Raw genomic sequence first — 14,810 nt, forward strand, 5'->3', positions numbered from 1 at the left:
CGACTACAACAAAAAGCTGTAAACAAACATCAAAACTTGGCGTTTCGTAATTGATTTCCTACTTCCGGCGCGATGGGACTGGAGGTTTTCGCAGATTCTGACGCAGATAAACACCCGCCAAACTGGTGAACACGAAAGAGCAACAAGACAAATGACGATGGTCGGCGGTCAAGGCAGATTAAAAAAAAAAAATGGGGGGGGGGGGAGGGGGATCCAGGCAGGAAATCTATCACTGCCCAGCGCGGGCCATTGTGACGACACTTAAGACAAGTGCCACGAAAGGGAAGCCAAAAAGAAACATTAGGTGATAGTGACAGCTGGATCGATCGACAAGGAGCCGATTATCGTCCATTGTCGGTACGTATAGCAAAAGCAGTGGATCTTCATTACATGTCGGTTGGGGTCATCGGGGTCAAACCACAACGGAAGAATAGAAGAAAGTAACGAGAAAAACATCATAGCTAACGCACATGTCTCCTACGTGGTTGACCATTCCGTTCTAGGAATTCAGATAGGCAATACGGAAAAACGGACGAGGCATTAACCGAACCAAAGATCCTGAAAACCTGCTCCCTCTGCTTTCATTAGCCGTATCGATTCGTCTGGTTAAACCCGAACCTTGCCGCATCACTCACATATAATGATTACCTTCGAGCGGGAGATTGCCTTCTGTTCTATTATACCCCGACACTGACACCCGAAAAGTAAAAAAAAAACAAAACAAACAAACAAAAAGAAACAATGGATCGGCGCAGAAAATTGGGGACCATTAAAGGTAGAGTAATTCATCTTTCGCAAGGAAATCGAAAAACAGTTGCCTCGCGCAATAATTTATGCTGTTGAATTATTGGGTCCAAATACAAATAAAATAGATTCGTGACTATAGCGTGCTGTTGCAATCGTAAATTATTCGATTTCATTCCGCCAGGGATTGGCTTCCGAAAGGTTGAATTTGGCCAAGGAGGTAGACAGTTGCACGGTAAATAGCGCACGGCGCTTTTGATCCTAGTCGGGCAGCAACCGACCGGAAGAGGATTCGGTCGGAAAGACGAAGAAATGGGATTGTCGACCGTACTTTCCATATCGTATGGGAATGCAAAGAGGAGCGGGATTACGTGGATCGACACAAAGGTTGTAACCAGTTGGTGGATAGTGCTTCCTGTCCCCAATATTGATACATGAGACTTGTGGGTTTCAAGATGAGAACAGACTGGCTCTATATGCCTCCAAGCAAAAGAAAAGACGCAGCAACAAATCTAACTCGCACAAGCTGCCAACTTGCGAATGATGGGATTTTTTTTCCTCGCCGAATTCAATTCAAGAAACGCCAAAGGGCTATATATCAAACGAAATTTTTCGACGAACCGTAAAAAAAAAGAAATTTAAAGATCATTAAAAAAAACCGGTCCTAATCAAAACTTTTAAATTGTCTGATGAAAACAGGGGTCGGGCTGGATGAATGACGCCTCACGTGAGTTGACTAGTCCAAGTATCGGTGATCCATAACGACCGTGACGACGACGTGAGCAGGATTATTGGGATCGCAAAGGGGGTCGGCGAAAGTAAATAAATGAATCCGACATGCGATTCCGACATCAGTCGAGACCCAGCCAGGTCATTCATGTGTGTGCTGTAGATCCGCGTTGACGTGGCAGCTAGCGTGTTTGCTTCTTTGTTCAAGCGGGATCACGGAGAATAAAAAGAGAGAGAGGGGGGGGGGGAGGGGGCAAACAAGCAAAGACGATCCAACCGCTTTCGCGTGGTGTTGCGGTAAACCAACACGCAGTAAAACTCTTTGGTCGAGTGACAAACTTTGAATTCCATGAAGTTTTTTTTTCTTCTTTTGTTGTTCTTATGGGGGTATTATATAGGGCAGGGAGACGCTTAGCAACCAACTAGTTGCTACACCAGGTGAGAGGGCCACGACCTTCAACCGGGAACGTGAAAAAAAAATGGAGGCACAAAAACAGAAGAAAAGCGACAACTTACCTCATGTTTGGCATAAAGAAGACACGCCTCCTCTCCGTCGTCTAAAAAAGAAAACGAAATAAAAAAGAAAAATGTGTTATCAGGACTGTTGTAAAACAAAGAACGAAAAGGGAACTCGATGTTCTATTGGATGTCTTAAAAAGCGGGAGCGACGTTTTTCAGTCGTTGATTAAATGTCGATTGTTTTTTTTTCTTTCCTTCCGAACCAAATTGTAATGCCCCCCCCCCCCTACGCCTACGAAGCCTATACGCCATCACTGACGTAAAATGCTACGCATTCGTTCGTTTGTTCACGAAGGAAGAGGGAACCAAACAATTTGGGAGCCGAATGCAGATGGAGGGCAGATTTGAATTGATGAGCTCAAATAGGATTCCCGCCTTTCCCCGTTTCCTCAGGGGGGTTTCCACACTTTTTCCTGAAGACCATCACTCAACGCACAGATAAAGAAATGAAAAGAAATATTTGTCGCAACGTGCCAATCATAAGAGAGAAAAGCGACGACATTTAAATGTCAAAGGAGAAATAGGGAATCGCGATTGTTGAAAACTTAAAATGAGGCGATCCCAATGAAAAGGGCAATTCCTCCTTTTATATTCCTCTTGTGATTCATAGAAAAATAAAAAAAATGGAACTAACAGTCTAACACAGGGTGGCCCTCGAAAAGGATCTCGGGAGTGGCGCCAGAAAATGCCCGAGAAAGGCGTTGCTAGAGACATCTAGGAAACGGGACCAGAAGCAACTTGGACCCGAGCACCCGACGCATTGCATAATATACCAGCAGCACGCACACCACACAATCAAAATATCGTGCCGGTGCGCGGCATTCCGAGCGTTCAACGATCAAAGGGCAACCACAAACCACACAGAAAGACATAAAAATAAGAAGTTGTTTCAAAATTGACGTTGTTGTTTGAAGTTCGAGGTTAAGCTCGGACTTGAGGTGCCGCATAAAACAATCGATTTTTTATTTCCCGCTATACAGCCACTGGAAAATTGACAATCTGTTGTCAAGGGAATGTCGAACCCGCGGGGAATCCATTTGACAGATGTCCTGAGACAAGTTATTTTTTTTTTTAACATGATGGAACTTTGTTTCTTTTTAATAACTTGGTTAAAGTATAAGGATAGTATCTCGGATGCAGACATGTAAGAGCCTTAGCAACGGGAGGAAATGGGAGCAAAAGAGAATGCGAGAAAAAGACGTGCCACAGCGTCGCAGCTCGGCCACGTATTAGCACATGACCTGGTTACAAGTCAATCTCAATTGGAAGACAGTGCAGCCGACACATTGGGCCGGCTGGTTTGGCTGCCTGCTGTCTGGCAGTATAATTAAATTACACAATTACGCGAGCCTACTTAATGAACACAATCATTCGAGTAGTAATGAAACTATTAGTAGAAAAACGAAACCAAACAAAAGAGAAGGTTTTTTCGGTTGGGTAAAGAGGAAGCTGTGGACTAGTTATAACCACCATTTGATACAGGAGCTGGTAAAGTCACTGTGCGAGAGCTAATGGATCCCGGCCATCGTCAACGCAAAACAAGTTTGCAGGACTCGAGAGATCATTCCTCGAAGAAAACAAGGGCAACTTTTTTGTTTTCCTAAAGTATCGTCGTCAACATCCCGGATGGAAAGACCTTTAATGTTGAACGTAGGCGACAGGCGGAGTTCTCCTTTTGGGTTATTTGAGAGACCGCCATGGGCTGCCTCTTCTTGAGCGCTCAAGTGAAGGAAAAGTTAGTTTTACTTCAGACTTGTTTTTTTTTTGTCAAAAAAGAGAGAAAAGAGATAAAAGATCGATGACATTCTCAGTTTCTTGTGTTCCCATTCTGTTTCGTTTCTCAGTTTGTTTCTCGTTCGCTTCGCTTTGTGATTTCCCTTGTCACACACGCACACCGTGATGAATGGAAAAGGTTAAAGGGTTGGCGAAGGAGCAAGTTTGACGAGAGAGCACAAGAATGGGGGATAAATGGAGCACAACTCTGCACTTTAAGATCCAAGATGCACACTACAGCCTATCGGGAGCCTAACTCGATGAAACTTCCGTCTTTGCTACAAAATTGATTGCAAAGGGAGTCGAACCCAGAAGCTGGCGAGCTTTTGATCCTGTATTTGTGTTTCGTTCAGTTTCAGTGGGTGTCTCGAGAGAAGAAAGGGGGAGAGAGAGTATCAATCAATCAACTCGGGATATATACAAGGAGCTCATTTTTCATTCCCTCATTTTCAGCGGAAGTCAAGGCTACGAAAGCTAATCGAATTAACACAAGCTCCCTACAGAACCCTTTCCTAGGTGATGCACACTATGTCAGTCGGTATACGGTGAAAGGATAAAAATGGAAACTTACCGAAGATGAGCCGCCATTCGCCGTTACGGAAGATCCAGGCGCTGTTGCGGACGGCTTTGTTAGGATCGCCGCTTCCGAAACGCCTGAGCGAATTACGATAGGAGCCCTTGACGCGACGCACACTCATTGTAGCTTCTTCGGAACCTGGGGGCGACTTGTAGTGGGCGGTGTGGTACGTGCAATGTGTCTCGTGTTGAAGAGGATTTATCGCTCAGTCAGCCTTCAACACCTTAACAGCTTCCCCCTTTTTTTTGTGCTTGCCAATTGTTCACCCAATCGTGACCGTACGTTCGATTTGTTATTCCCTGTCAATTGGCCCCTTCTCGTTGCATACGTACATGCATCCGACAGACAAAGGGAAATCCGTTCGGGCGTAGGTCGTCGACTTCTCTTTTGCAGGAGCAGAAGTAACGTTCCAGCTGCGACAAGATGACGAAGAAAGAGAGCAGCTAGTCGAGTGCCACGACACTTCCTCCAACAGTAGCAAGACTAGTTGTTCAATTCTTTTCCTGATGCCATTCTCAACTTCCGTTGACTGGGAGACGGACGCAAAGGGTCGGTATGTTGTCGGTACTCATGCTATTCAGCTTCTGGCAGCTGCTGGGCGAGCCAATTTTGAACGCCCACCACCTTTCGCCGTGATGGTGGAGCTCTATTAATTTGTCTTCCTGGCGAGAGTCGTAATTAGTATGGTAGAAATTAGAAAATTAGAAAGGAAGGAAAAACGTTGGGTTCACTGAGTGCACTGGCAGTCAAGGCTCAACTATTGGACATGGAAAAAGCCACTCAAAAGTGGCACGAAATGAAAAAATAACCTACCCGCCCGCCGTCGTCGGTGGTGGGTGGCGATGAATGTGCCGGGGCTCTCGCTATCCCCGGGGAGGGGTCGTGCGCTGCTGGATCGATCCCGGAAACTCTTCTTCACTCCTGGAATGGAAGTAAATATGGCGGGACTGAGTATTAGGAGGCTGCTCTTTTTGAATACAGAATATCTAAATCAATAAAAAAATTATAGTAAGAAAAAAATGATTTATATCGGCACATTCCAAATAGCTGCGACAGTCGAAGAGAGAGTCGATGATATTAGATATAATAACGAGGATCGTCTTTTTATTTGACTACATTCTCGGTTCGAATATTTCTTTTTCCTAGCTTCTTTTGTGGTTAGGTTGTAAAAAAAAGGAGGCAAGAAAATGAAAAAGACAACCAGGATCCCAAACTGACAAGAGTTGGACGGAATAGTAGACAGCTCTATTCAAGTTGGATTACATCAACGTTCCTCCTCCTGTGTGTGCATGCGTATGTATGCATAAAAGTTCTTCCAGCGGTTGTCATTCGCACACAAAAAGAAAGAAGCGACGCGTGGCGCATCAACCGAAGTTGTGCCCCACAGAAAGTAAAAGCTGCGAGTTCGGTAAGGATTCATTTGGCGTTTTCATTTCCTTTTGGCTAACCAACCATCGCAGCTATCCGCCAAGACTTGAACTCGTTAAACCCTGGAATCGAATAAAGTATCTTCTGCCTCAGCAGACATTGTCATCCTGTACATCTTATAGGCGGCGGAAAGAAAGAAAAGCGGACCGAGGAAACGGACACAAGGAGTCCAAAGTTCTATTGACCGGATGGATGGGGGGGCGGAAAGGAGATCAGGAGCCCGGAGAAACCTTTCCGCTCGTCGACTCGGCTAGGCTACTCGGTGTTGGTAGTAGCACGTTCCAGGGAATCACGTGCTCTTCACGAACCTCTGTAGATCGATCAGGAGTACCAGCAAAAGAGCCGAGGAAAGATGGGACGGAAAGACGACGGGGGTTGCAGTGGGATAGTAGAGGGAGGAGGGAAACAAAAATGAAAGAGTTCTGTCTGCCTCCAAACTGGCGTGACAACAACCGCCGCTGCCGCCCACCTTAATCCTGATGCATTTTTTCCCTGCGCGTTAGATACTACAATGTTGCCGGCCCAGTCTCTCTCTCTCTCTCACACACACACACACACTCTCAGCCCCTCCTTTCTACCAGCAATTCTGTATCGATGAATTTCATCGCAGCTGGGAAAATGCCAAAACATGGCACGGGAACAGGAAGGAGGAGAAGAGCAAGGGATGAGACCGGAAGAGTTATGACTTATGAGAGGTTGAAGAGGCAGACGACTCCGCCATAAACATGGGTTGTACAAGGAACACTGATTTCAGACCGCCAGCCGCCCAAGTAGCCTTTCACGATCGTCAAATGTGAAAACAGCCAACTGGGCAAAGATTACAATGAGGGAGGAGGAATATAAGTAGTCGAGTGAGCAAATATTAACGAGCGGAATTCCTTACAGCTAATGTAAATTGAGAAAGATGTATTGAAAGAAAGACGAAAAGAAATTTATTTACCTCGGTAGAGCAGTCGCTTTTTTTCCTCCCAACGAGATCTTGTTCGATGAGCTTCCGAACACAAGTATGACGACTCGTTATCTGATCCTTTATCTTCGAGTTGCGTAACTCTTCTTTCTTTCTTCTCAAGTGCGACCGACGAGACGGCAGAAATATTGACCACAGAGCGGACCAAGGCTTCCTTTTATCCAGGGCCCGCGAATAGAAAGGAAGAATGGTGGAGGAAATATTACTATCAAGACCAGAAAATAGGCTTTAGTTACTCTCCTGACAGCAGACTTTCTCTCTTTCTCTCCCCACCCCCCATTTTCTATATAAATAAATACATCATTTTTCTTTAGTGCTATATTTATATATAGAAAAACGCTATGGTTGGGTAACAACAACTTTTCCCAAGATAGTAACAAGACCTCAATTTTGTTTCTTTTTATTTTTGCGAGTTGGCCCAGGCTTCCGGACATGACAGCTATTCAGAAGGCCCATTTAGACACACTGGCGTGCTTTGGTCGTTTTTGGGGGTGAACCAAGCACGGGTGTGGTAGCGGTAAATAGGATTTCTTAGCCGTCGCAGTGAGCTAGTCAAGAGACAGCCAGGCAATCCAGGCATATAGCACTTCATTTCCAGTGAGCAGTCGACAGTATATAGTTGAAAACAAGAAATAAAGAGTGCCGAAAAATAAAAAAAAAAAAAAAAAAAGGAAAATTCGGCGGAGAGAAGGAACAGAAGAAGATGGAAATATGACATGCCAATCTCAGTAGTGATAACTGTCGCTATCCAACGCCGCAATCAATCCCAGCAGTACTACCGTACTGTTTACATACGAGTCAATCAAACAGAGCCCCCCCCCCCCTAGCTACTCAGGACGACTCCGCACGATCGTCAAGAAACTACTAATAAAGATTTATGTCCAATAAGTCAATACGACCACTAAGTCGTGTGAGACTTTGAGATTGAAACACCCACTCAAAAAAATTAAAATAAAATACCATGATTGAGCCACTTACTTTGTAGAATTACTTTGCGGAGCGGTTCTGTCGTCAACCAATTTGCGATTAAGTATCGTCGCTTGAGAGATTCTCGACGTCAACGTACCCAGAGTAGAAGCGAGGCCTGGAAATGGTTCAAAAAGAGAGCAATGAAACGAATGTGACTGACGTGAGCACGGACTGAGTAGGAACTGGCTCCTTACCACTGATTCTCCCCGGTGTGTATGGCTTTCTTTCCGTGTGTCAACAAATCGTGGGGAGATGGTGAAGAGAGCTGCGCGTGGTGGGAAAGAGAGACTACCGGGGCAAGCTCCTAGTCCGCAGACTCGCCCGTCTCTCAGCCCATCCAGTGCCACCATGGAGGACGGGAGGCAGCAGTAGCAGATTGCGCGAACGGGGCAAAGGGAAAGGGCCAGAAAAGAAATAAGGACAATATATGATCGACTACAGAAAGTTCTTAGTCCCGTCTTAGTCTGTGTAAATGTTGAGCCACTGTTGTTCTACACGAAGCTCTTGTGGGTGGTGGCGGGTGAAGAGCATAAACAAAACGTATCCTTTTGGCTTTTGCAAGTCTTAAGTAATGCCTTTTGTCGGCAAGAGGTTCTCGAGTCTTCCTTTGCTGTCATATTCAACACAGCTTAGCCTTTCCCCTATCCAAGAAGCAGGCCACTGAATTAAAAAAAGGGCCAAATGAAACATGGTAGACGACGCAGTTCCAGACAAAAAAGGAGCATTAAGGTGGGCTAGATCGATGATAGGGTAGCTAACAGAGGTTGTGCATGTCTCGGTTAGCCAACTTTTGCGTTCGATTTCATTGTGCGTGGGAAATAAATTTTAAAATGCTTACTTGGTAAAAGTATGTCCTCTCCTTTCTTTTTTTTTTGATTGCCCTTTGTCTTCCGCCCACGCCATCTTTTTGCTGGCTCAGCTGCAAGACGAATTGAGAAATTTCGTTTGGTCGGGGAACTTCCGGTTCCCATCAGAGATTATCTCGGAGTAGACCAGCCAGTTGATTAGAGGTGATTAGAGGATTGTTTGGTTCGTCGATTTGACCCCGCGGGAATTCTTACGCTTTCAGCCTCCTGCCGGATCGTTTTTTTGGTAATGGGTAAGAAACATGGTAGAATCAGTTTTGATCTTAGAAAAGTTGGCTAAAAGGGAATCCGGATCAAACCATATGCAGCCGGAGCCGATCGATTCCAGCCGCTCGACAAGTTGGGCACATTGATCGTTGGCCTATTCCCCTCCTCACCGCAATCCTTACATCCATTACGCGTTTACGTTTTTCTTCCGGAGTAGAGGGTACCATTTCAGGTATCAAATGGGAAGATATCGAACCAATCATCGCTGTTTCGCTCTGTATGTGTTTTTCTGTCTGTGCCTTCCGTCGTAGGAAGCTAGAAGAACAAATTACACGGACGAGACAGAGAGGACTTCTCGCTGAGACGACATGATATAATCAAGTTGTCTCCTGCACGACCGAGTTCTCCCCCGAAAGGAAAGGGTGGAAGAGGGAAGACAGGAAAATTGTTATCTCAAGATAAATAATGGGTTTTTCGATTGCCACGTCACCGAGGGTAAAAGAGAAGGGCGATACACACGATTTCAACTGCAATCCAAGACGATAAATCAACTCTTTCGATCCAATAATCAACTCTGATGGTTCCACGCCGTGTTTGCCTTTCAACATAAATGGCGACGAAGGTAAGTTAACATAATTTTTTTCCCCCTCTTGGCGGACACTCTTTCAAAATGAGTAATGATTGTATCCAACTCTCCTTCAAAGCGCAACTGGGTCAAGACCAAAGTTAAGACTACATGTTCACTATGCTAACAGATTGGTGCTCCTCCTGCCTAAAGGGGAACCTCCAACAGGTTTTTTTTGTTCCCCTACATCAACAAAAGGGGGTAACAATATACTTACTCCACAAGGAACAGCGCCGATTATCGATCCAGTTCGGTGCCGTTGGCATGAGTGAACTTTATCACCATGCAGTACTTTTTTTTCTTCCTGTGGAAATCGACTAGTCAATCCTTATACAGATGGGAAGGTAGGATCTATGATGCTATTCTCTCGGGAACGTAGGTAAAGTCGATGGAGCAGAACGGCATGAACAACATCTGCTGCTTTTCTAGCCGAATCTCCCGAGTCATTTCACCGTTTCGCTTCATCCGTTTCCTTTCACTGTTCACTGTTGGAAATGATGCGCCAAAATGAAAAGAAAAGAAGCTTGAGCAAAAAAAACTAAAATAAACAAAAAAATAGATTAAAACATTCAACACTTTTACTTTCACGACTTTAGACTACCATATCATTTCCTTCTCTTTTTTCATTTATTCATTTTCTTTTAATTTTAACAACATTTTGACTGCATCTCTAATTTTTCTATCCAATAGATTCTAATGTTATTGGTGTGGAAAAATTGGAAAAAAGAGGAGCAAACAAAAACCAAATTCAACCAATTTTAAAATGCAGTACAATTTTGGAATGCCTGAAATTAACATTTAAAACTTAGGTAGAAATCCCTCATAACACGAAATAAAAAGATTTGTATAAGGTACTATTCGAAAACGAGAATATCTGTCATCGAAGACGGTGCAATCAAACGCGAACAACCAAATCACAACTCATCGGGCATGATTAAATAGTGACTATTTCTTTATCGTTCTTAATTTAGAGGGAAAAGCGAAACGCCATGAGGAAGAAGAGAGGCGATTGAATAATTAAGATTTACTTATAACTTAGTGGTCCGTTTTGATTCATCGGCTGAACTAGTTTGAAGTTGTTGAAACTCACCATCGAGACCACTCATTACCATTTCACCGTTATCAGCTTCAAGTCCAGTTTCTTCAGTCGGTGCCTTGAGTTGGCTGAGAGCCGCGTGGATGCGAAAATGGAGCCTGGATTCTAAGCTGTAAGCCTTATAATTGTTTCTATTTTCGCGGAATAAAATTCAATTAATTACACGATTAATTAAACGAAAAGCTGTGCCCAAAAGGACCACTTTTCCACTCACTTTGCAGCTTCAAGCCATAAAATTGCTTGTTCGTTTTTGTCCTGAGAATGATAGAGGAAGCCCAATTCAGCGACGCTAAATTGATATAAATACATTAAATATTTTGTTGTTTAAACTCGTTTAATTTTTTTTTTAATACTGTATAAACATATTAATTATTAATATTACCTATAAGGGATGAGGTAGGTATCGTCTTGCAACATTTTCTCCATTTTGGACACTTGAAGGAAACATTCTTCGGCTTGCAATGGACTGTTCATGGAGCGAAGACAACACCCTTTCAGCAACAGTGTCAGGGCGAGATCATCAGAATAATATTTGTCTAGAAAATATGAACAGGAAAAAAAAAATTGCAGTTACAGTACAAGGCGTCACGTCACGGTTTCACATTTTCAGTTTACCTTGTTTGCGAGCTTCGAGATCTTTGATGGTACGTTCAATGAGACGATAACAAGGTTGAATGAGAACCCGCTCTTTCCCAATAATCTTTAAAATATTCCAAACGTAGAGCAATTCCAAAGCAGCCAGACGTAGCCTATCACCTTGCGCAAAAAAGCGGGCGCTCTTCCTTATGACAAACTTTTCTGCCGGCAACGACTTCCCGGCTATTCGCTGCTTGTACGACGGTACCTCCCTTGAAATCGTTTCGAGTTGAATAACTTAAGAATTGATTCAAGGAAATCACATGAATTGTTGATTTAATTTACCGCATGAGAGAGATCAAACGGCTATGTTCAGCATCAGACAGATTTCCATCTTCCTTGTCCATACACAAAAATGCAGCCTGGACATAGGCATATATGCATTTTGACCATCTGCTCTCTTCAAATAGACGTCGTGCGTATTGCCCTGCTGATTTCCAGTTCATTTTCATGCTAAATTTGATGGACAAATATTAGTGCGAAGCGTAAAATGAATGGCCGTCAAAACTTACCTATGCGCCCACATGAGTTCCCAGAAACAGAGGTGATGAAACTGCGGAAAGCTATTCTGAGAATGCCAAGACCTTTCATACCAAACAATGGCATCATCAACATGAGCTTGCACAAGTTCATATCTACCTTTGAAGAACAGGAACCAAACGCCGTTTGGTTTCAACTAGTAAAACGGATGTAGGGGATTAATATGGATTAATAAAAACTTGTAATTTAATAATAAAGACTTTACTCTCAATTGTTCCTCCAAGATAGCATTGGCCTGAACAAGATTTCCTTCGCCGTTGCTCAACACGTAGACTACGATTAAATGGTAACCTAGAAGGACAATGGCGCAGAGAACGCGACGGATACTTGTCTGCAATTCGTAGCCTTTCTCCAGCTCACTTAGACCGACACTCTGCCAAGACAATACATCCAAAATCAGTTCCATTCCAGATATCATATAATTGACATCCCTTATGCTTACCCGACTTCCACTAAAACCGATGAACTCAAGAAGCTTCAAAACACGTTGTGGCAGTAACGAAATCATCTACGGAATGCAACCAAAAAATGGGCATAAATATTTGTGTCAGACGTAAGTTATTTCGAGGTTTTCACGAGAAAGGTTTTAGATTATGATGAAAATGCCCAAAATATTTTGCCGATACTCTTTCGACATTCCAAATCGCAAACAGGTAAACATAAACTTTACCAAATTGAAAGACCCTGCACCAAGTCGAACCCCGCTTTCGAAATGAACTTTATAGTGATCATCGGTCCATTTGCGATGATTAAGCATGTTCCAACATTCCCTAGCAGAATTTAATGGCAATTATTTACGTTTAAGTACAGCGAGAAGTTGCAAAGTATACTTGTAGGACTGGTAGCAAGAACGGATTTTCAATCCACCTTTTACAAAGCTCATTAATGTTTCGTCTTCAGTAAAAGTCAGAACTGCTTTCAACAACATTGACTCGGCATAACACAATTCGGCATGAATTTGTTCTAAATATTGAGAGTAGATGAAAAATAACACCAATCCCAGACCCAATAAAAAAATGAAATACCTTCGGTATATAAATTATAATCGGTTCTTTTTAGTATTCGGCCAAAAGATTCCGTAAGCGTAGTTTTTCGTCTATACTGATTACTGATTTCGATTGACTGTTTGACGAGATCCAACGCCACCCCAATGTCCCTCTAAGAAAATATAGAAAAATGATGATGTATAATACAAGCACAATGTAAAAATATGAAAATCGATTTTTTTTTTTTAAATATGTAATATAAGGAGAAATGTAAATTCACCTGCTCAAAAGTAAGGATGGCTTGGAGGAAAGCAAGAACACTGTTTCCAAGTGCATGATAATAGCTTGTTTCACTCCTGCAAAAGGAAACATCAGTATTTCAGTCTTTACCAAATATATGCTTACTACTTGATAGCAGATGTCTCTTACCATGGCTCCATAATTGCTTTTGCATCTGTGAGTTTGTTATCAAAAAATAAATCTAACGCTTCTCTGCAGTGATCAATAGCTGTCTCCAAAGTCATCCCATTTGGAGATGGACTACACAGCAATAATATTTAAAAAAAATTACAACATACAGTTAGCTTTTTAACATCCAAGTTAGATAGAAATGGGTGTGTGCAGATCACATTTATTGGTACCTTTTTCTAACCAGAATTGATTTTAATGGGTTTTCGGTTTCCTCCATTGCATCTGCAAACTGAAGAAAATAAATTGTATATAAAATGTTCAATGAAAAATGAGCAAAACTGTTCTGTCTGAAAACCAAACAGCACAAATAATTTGGTTGAATGATGCATGAGGATTCCAAAATTTACTGGAAATATAGCTGATCCTTAAGCACTATATTTAAAACTGAAAAATGTCAAGCAGTACATACCTCATCTTCACCATCAGGTGGAAAAGTAGTATTATCATTGAGAGCCATGGTTTCCAAAATCTAGCTAACAGTGGTCTACACCAAATCAGTATACTACAGAAAGCCTATTATTTGAATTAAACATCAAACAACTAAAATTATAGGAAAACTTGTATGAAAAATGTATGAACCCACCTATAATCTTTGATTGCCAAACAGTCCCTGAGGGTTTATACACAGCCAACTTGGATCTTTTCAGTTATTTTTGTACTTAATCGTTCACTTGCGTCATTCTATACCAAAGGTTATAATGATAACAGAATCCAGAAAAATTTATTGACACTTAATCATGGGCTGATACCAGAGATCGCATGACCTGATCCCCAAACAGGTGAGATTAAAGTTATCGTCAAATCTCACACAGAAAAATCAAGAACACGAAATTAAGTTAAGATGAGGAACAGCATTGTTCTCGTTTATCGGTTTCCAAAAATCTTTACCGGACTGAAGGGAAGGGACAACTTTCTACTGGTATTTATAACTATTCTTTTGGTCTTTACCAGCAGAGAAAATACATCGACTGCCTGGACCAGACGACCTATTTGTTATTCATGAAGCGTAGTTGCCATTTGAAGAAGATGAAAGACCACCAGTTTTACCGCTAACGGACAACAACTTTGCGCATGAACAATTCTAACAAGTATGTCGGTGTAGTACAATGTGGTAAGTTATTACTGTTAAACCATAACAAACAACTACTATCGTTTCACATTTGCAGATCAAGCCCACAATTGTTGAATTAGTAGCAAAACAACAATAAAAAGTTCTCTCTATCTATCGTACAGAATTTTGCAAAACTACATCGATTATTTATTACATTTGTTTGGCCATTACCTAAACAGGGCTTCTAATATCGATTTAGTTGCGCAAGTCTTGTTTCAAAAGCATATCAATCCAAGAGAAAGTTTGATTCGATTTTTCATGTCATCCTGTTAGTCAGTATAGTAGCCTACTGCATGTATACTTGTGCTCGGCTACTTGTAACATAATAATATATAGTTGCACTGTAATATAAATTGCCAGGGGATTGTTTGACCTGCAATATTAATATTTCTCCAACACGGAAAGGGAGAAGGAACAAACATAACATTCTAATTGCAGTATTTTTCCATGAAATAAGCTGGCAAAAAGAAACATATTATTCAGTTTTTTTTTTTTGGTTCCAAGAAAAATAATCTCTTTATGTTTACTTCACTTTTGAATCCTTTGAATAAAACTCTTGTCTTCGG

At 42.1% G+C, this 14,810-nt stretch overlaps 2 protein-coding genes across 9 annotated transcripts in view; both read right to left on the minus strand.

Moving 5' to 3' along the window:
- Window positions 1-9,758, minus strand: part of LOC124332867 (solute carrier family 4 member 11-like) — a 26,207-nt gene extending 16,449 nt beyond the window's left edge. Inside the window, exons 1-8 of one of the 5 annotated variants that reach the window (XM_046788922.1) lie at window positions 9,622-9,758; window positions 8,545-8,779; window positions 7,901-8,366; window positions 7,716-7,821; window positions 6,711-6,942; window positions 5,156-5,263; window positions 4,337-5,004; window positions 1,990-2,030 (exon numbers count right to left, since the gene is read on the minus strand). In XM_046788922.1, coding sequence (XP_046644878.1) covers window positions 1,990-2,030; window positions 4,337-4,463 — 168 coding nt within the window. In that variant the 5' untranslated portion in view covers window positions 4,464-5,004; window positions 5,156-5,263; window positions 6,711-6,942; ... (2 more) ...; window positions 8,545-8,779; window positions 9,622-9,758. Of the gene's footprint in view, window positions 1-1,989; window positions 2,031-4,336; window positions 5,005-5,155; window positions 5,329-6,710; window positions 6,943-7,715; window positions 7,822-7,900; window positions 8,367-8,544; window positions 9,000-9,621 lie in introns of those variants that run through there. The other 4 variants (XM_046788923.1, XM_046788921.1, XM_046788920.1 and 1 more) reach the window with 4 other exon arrangements.
- LOC124333762 (tetratricopeptide repeat protein 39B-like) lies at window positions 9,079-14,123 on the minus strand. Of its 4 annotated transcripts, XM_046788995.1 has the most exons (18): window positions 13,883-14,123; window positions 13,717-13,814; window positions 13,543-13,646; window positions 13,304-13,362; window positions 13,092-13,202; window positions 12,943-13,018; window positions 12,702-12,834; window positions 12,507-12,639; window positions 12,347-12,446; window positions 12,119-12,184; window positions 11,882-12,049; window positions 11,649-11,812; window positions 11,422-11,589; window positions 11,116-11,348; window positions 10,883-11,036; window positions 10,715-10,789; window positions 10,433-10,631; window positions 9,079-9,882 (listed from the first exon to the last, which is right to left on the minus strand). In XM_046788995.1, exons 3-17 carry the CDS (start codon window positions 13,588-13,590, stop codon window positions 10,433-10,435), a joined length of 1,887 nt encoding a protein of 628 aa, XP_046644951.1. In that variant the 5' UTR covers window positions 13,591-13,646; window positions 13,717-13,814; window positions 13,883-14,123; the 3' UTR covers window positions 9,079-9,882. The 4 variants fall into 4 exon arrangements, with proteins under 4 accessions (XP_046644951.1, XP_046644950.1, XP_046644949.1 ...); XM_046788994.1 differs by having other exon boundaries at window positions 9,079-9,889; window positions 13,717-14,123; XM_046788993.1 differs by having other exon boundaries at window positions 9,079-9,942; window positions 13,717-14,123.
- Between the last annotated feature and the right edge of the window lie 687 nt (window positions 14,124-14,810).

This window comes from Daphnia pulicaria, chromosome 1 (genome assembly GCF_021234035.1).
Source record: "Daphnia pulicaria isolate SC F1-1A chromosome 1, SC_F0-13Bv2, whole genome shotgun sequence".
In the NCBI taxonomy this organism is placed as follows: Eukaryota; Metazoa; Arthropoda; class Branchiopoda; order Diplostraca; family Daphniidae; genus Daphnia; species Daphnia pulicaria.

Excerpts from the sequence above, each read along its gene's own strand:
- LOC124333762 (XM_046788995.1), bottom strand. The coding sequence starts at position 13,590 with ATGGCTCTCAATGATAATACTACTTTTCCACCTGATGGTGAAGATGAG. Across the intron at positions 11,349-11,421 it reads CGTTTGATCTCTCTCATGCG|GGAGGTACCGTCGTACAAGC; the intron begins GTAAATTAAATC and ends AACGATTTCAAG. Across the intron at positions 11,037-11,115 it reads TCTCGAAGCTCGCAAACAAG|ACAAATATTATTCTGATGAT; the intron begins GTAAACTGAAAA and ends CATATTTTCTAG.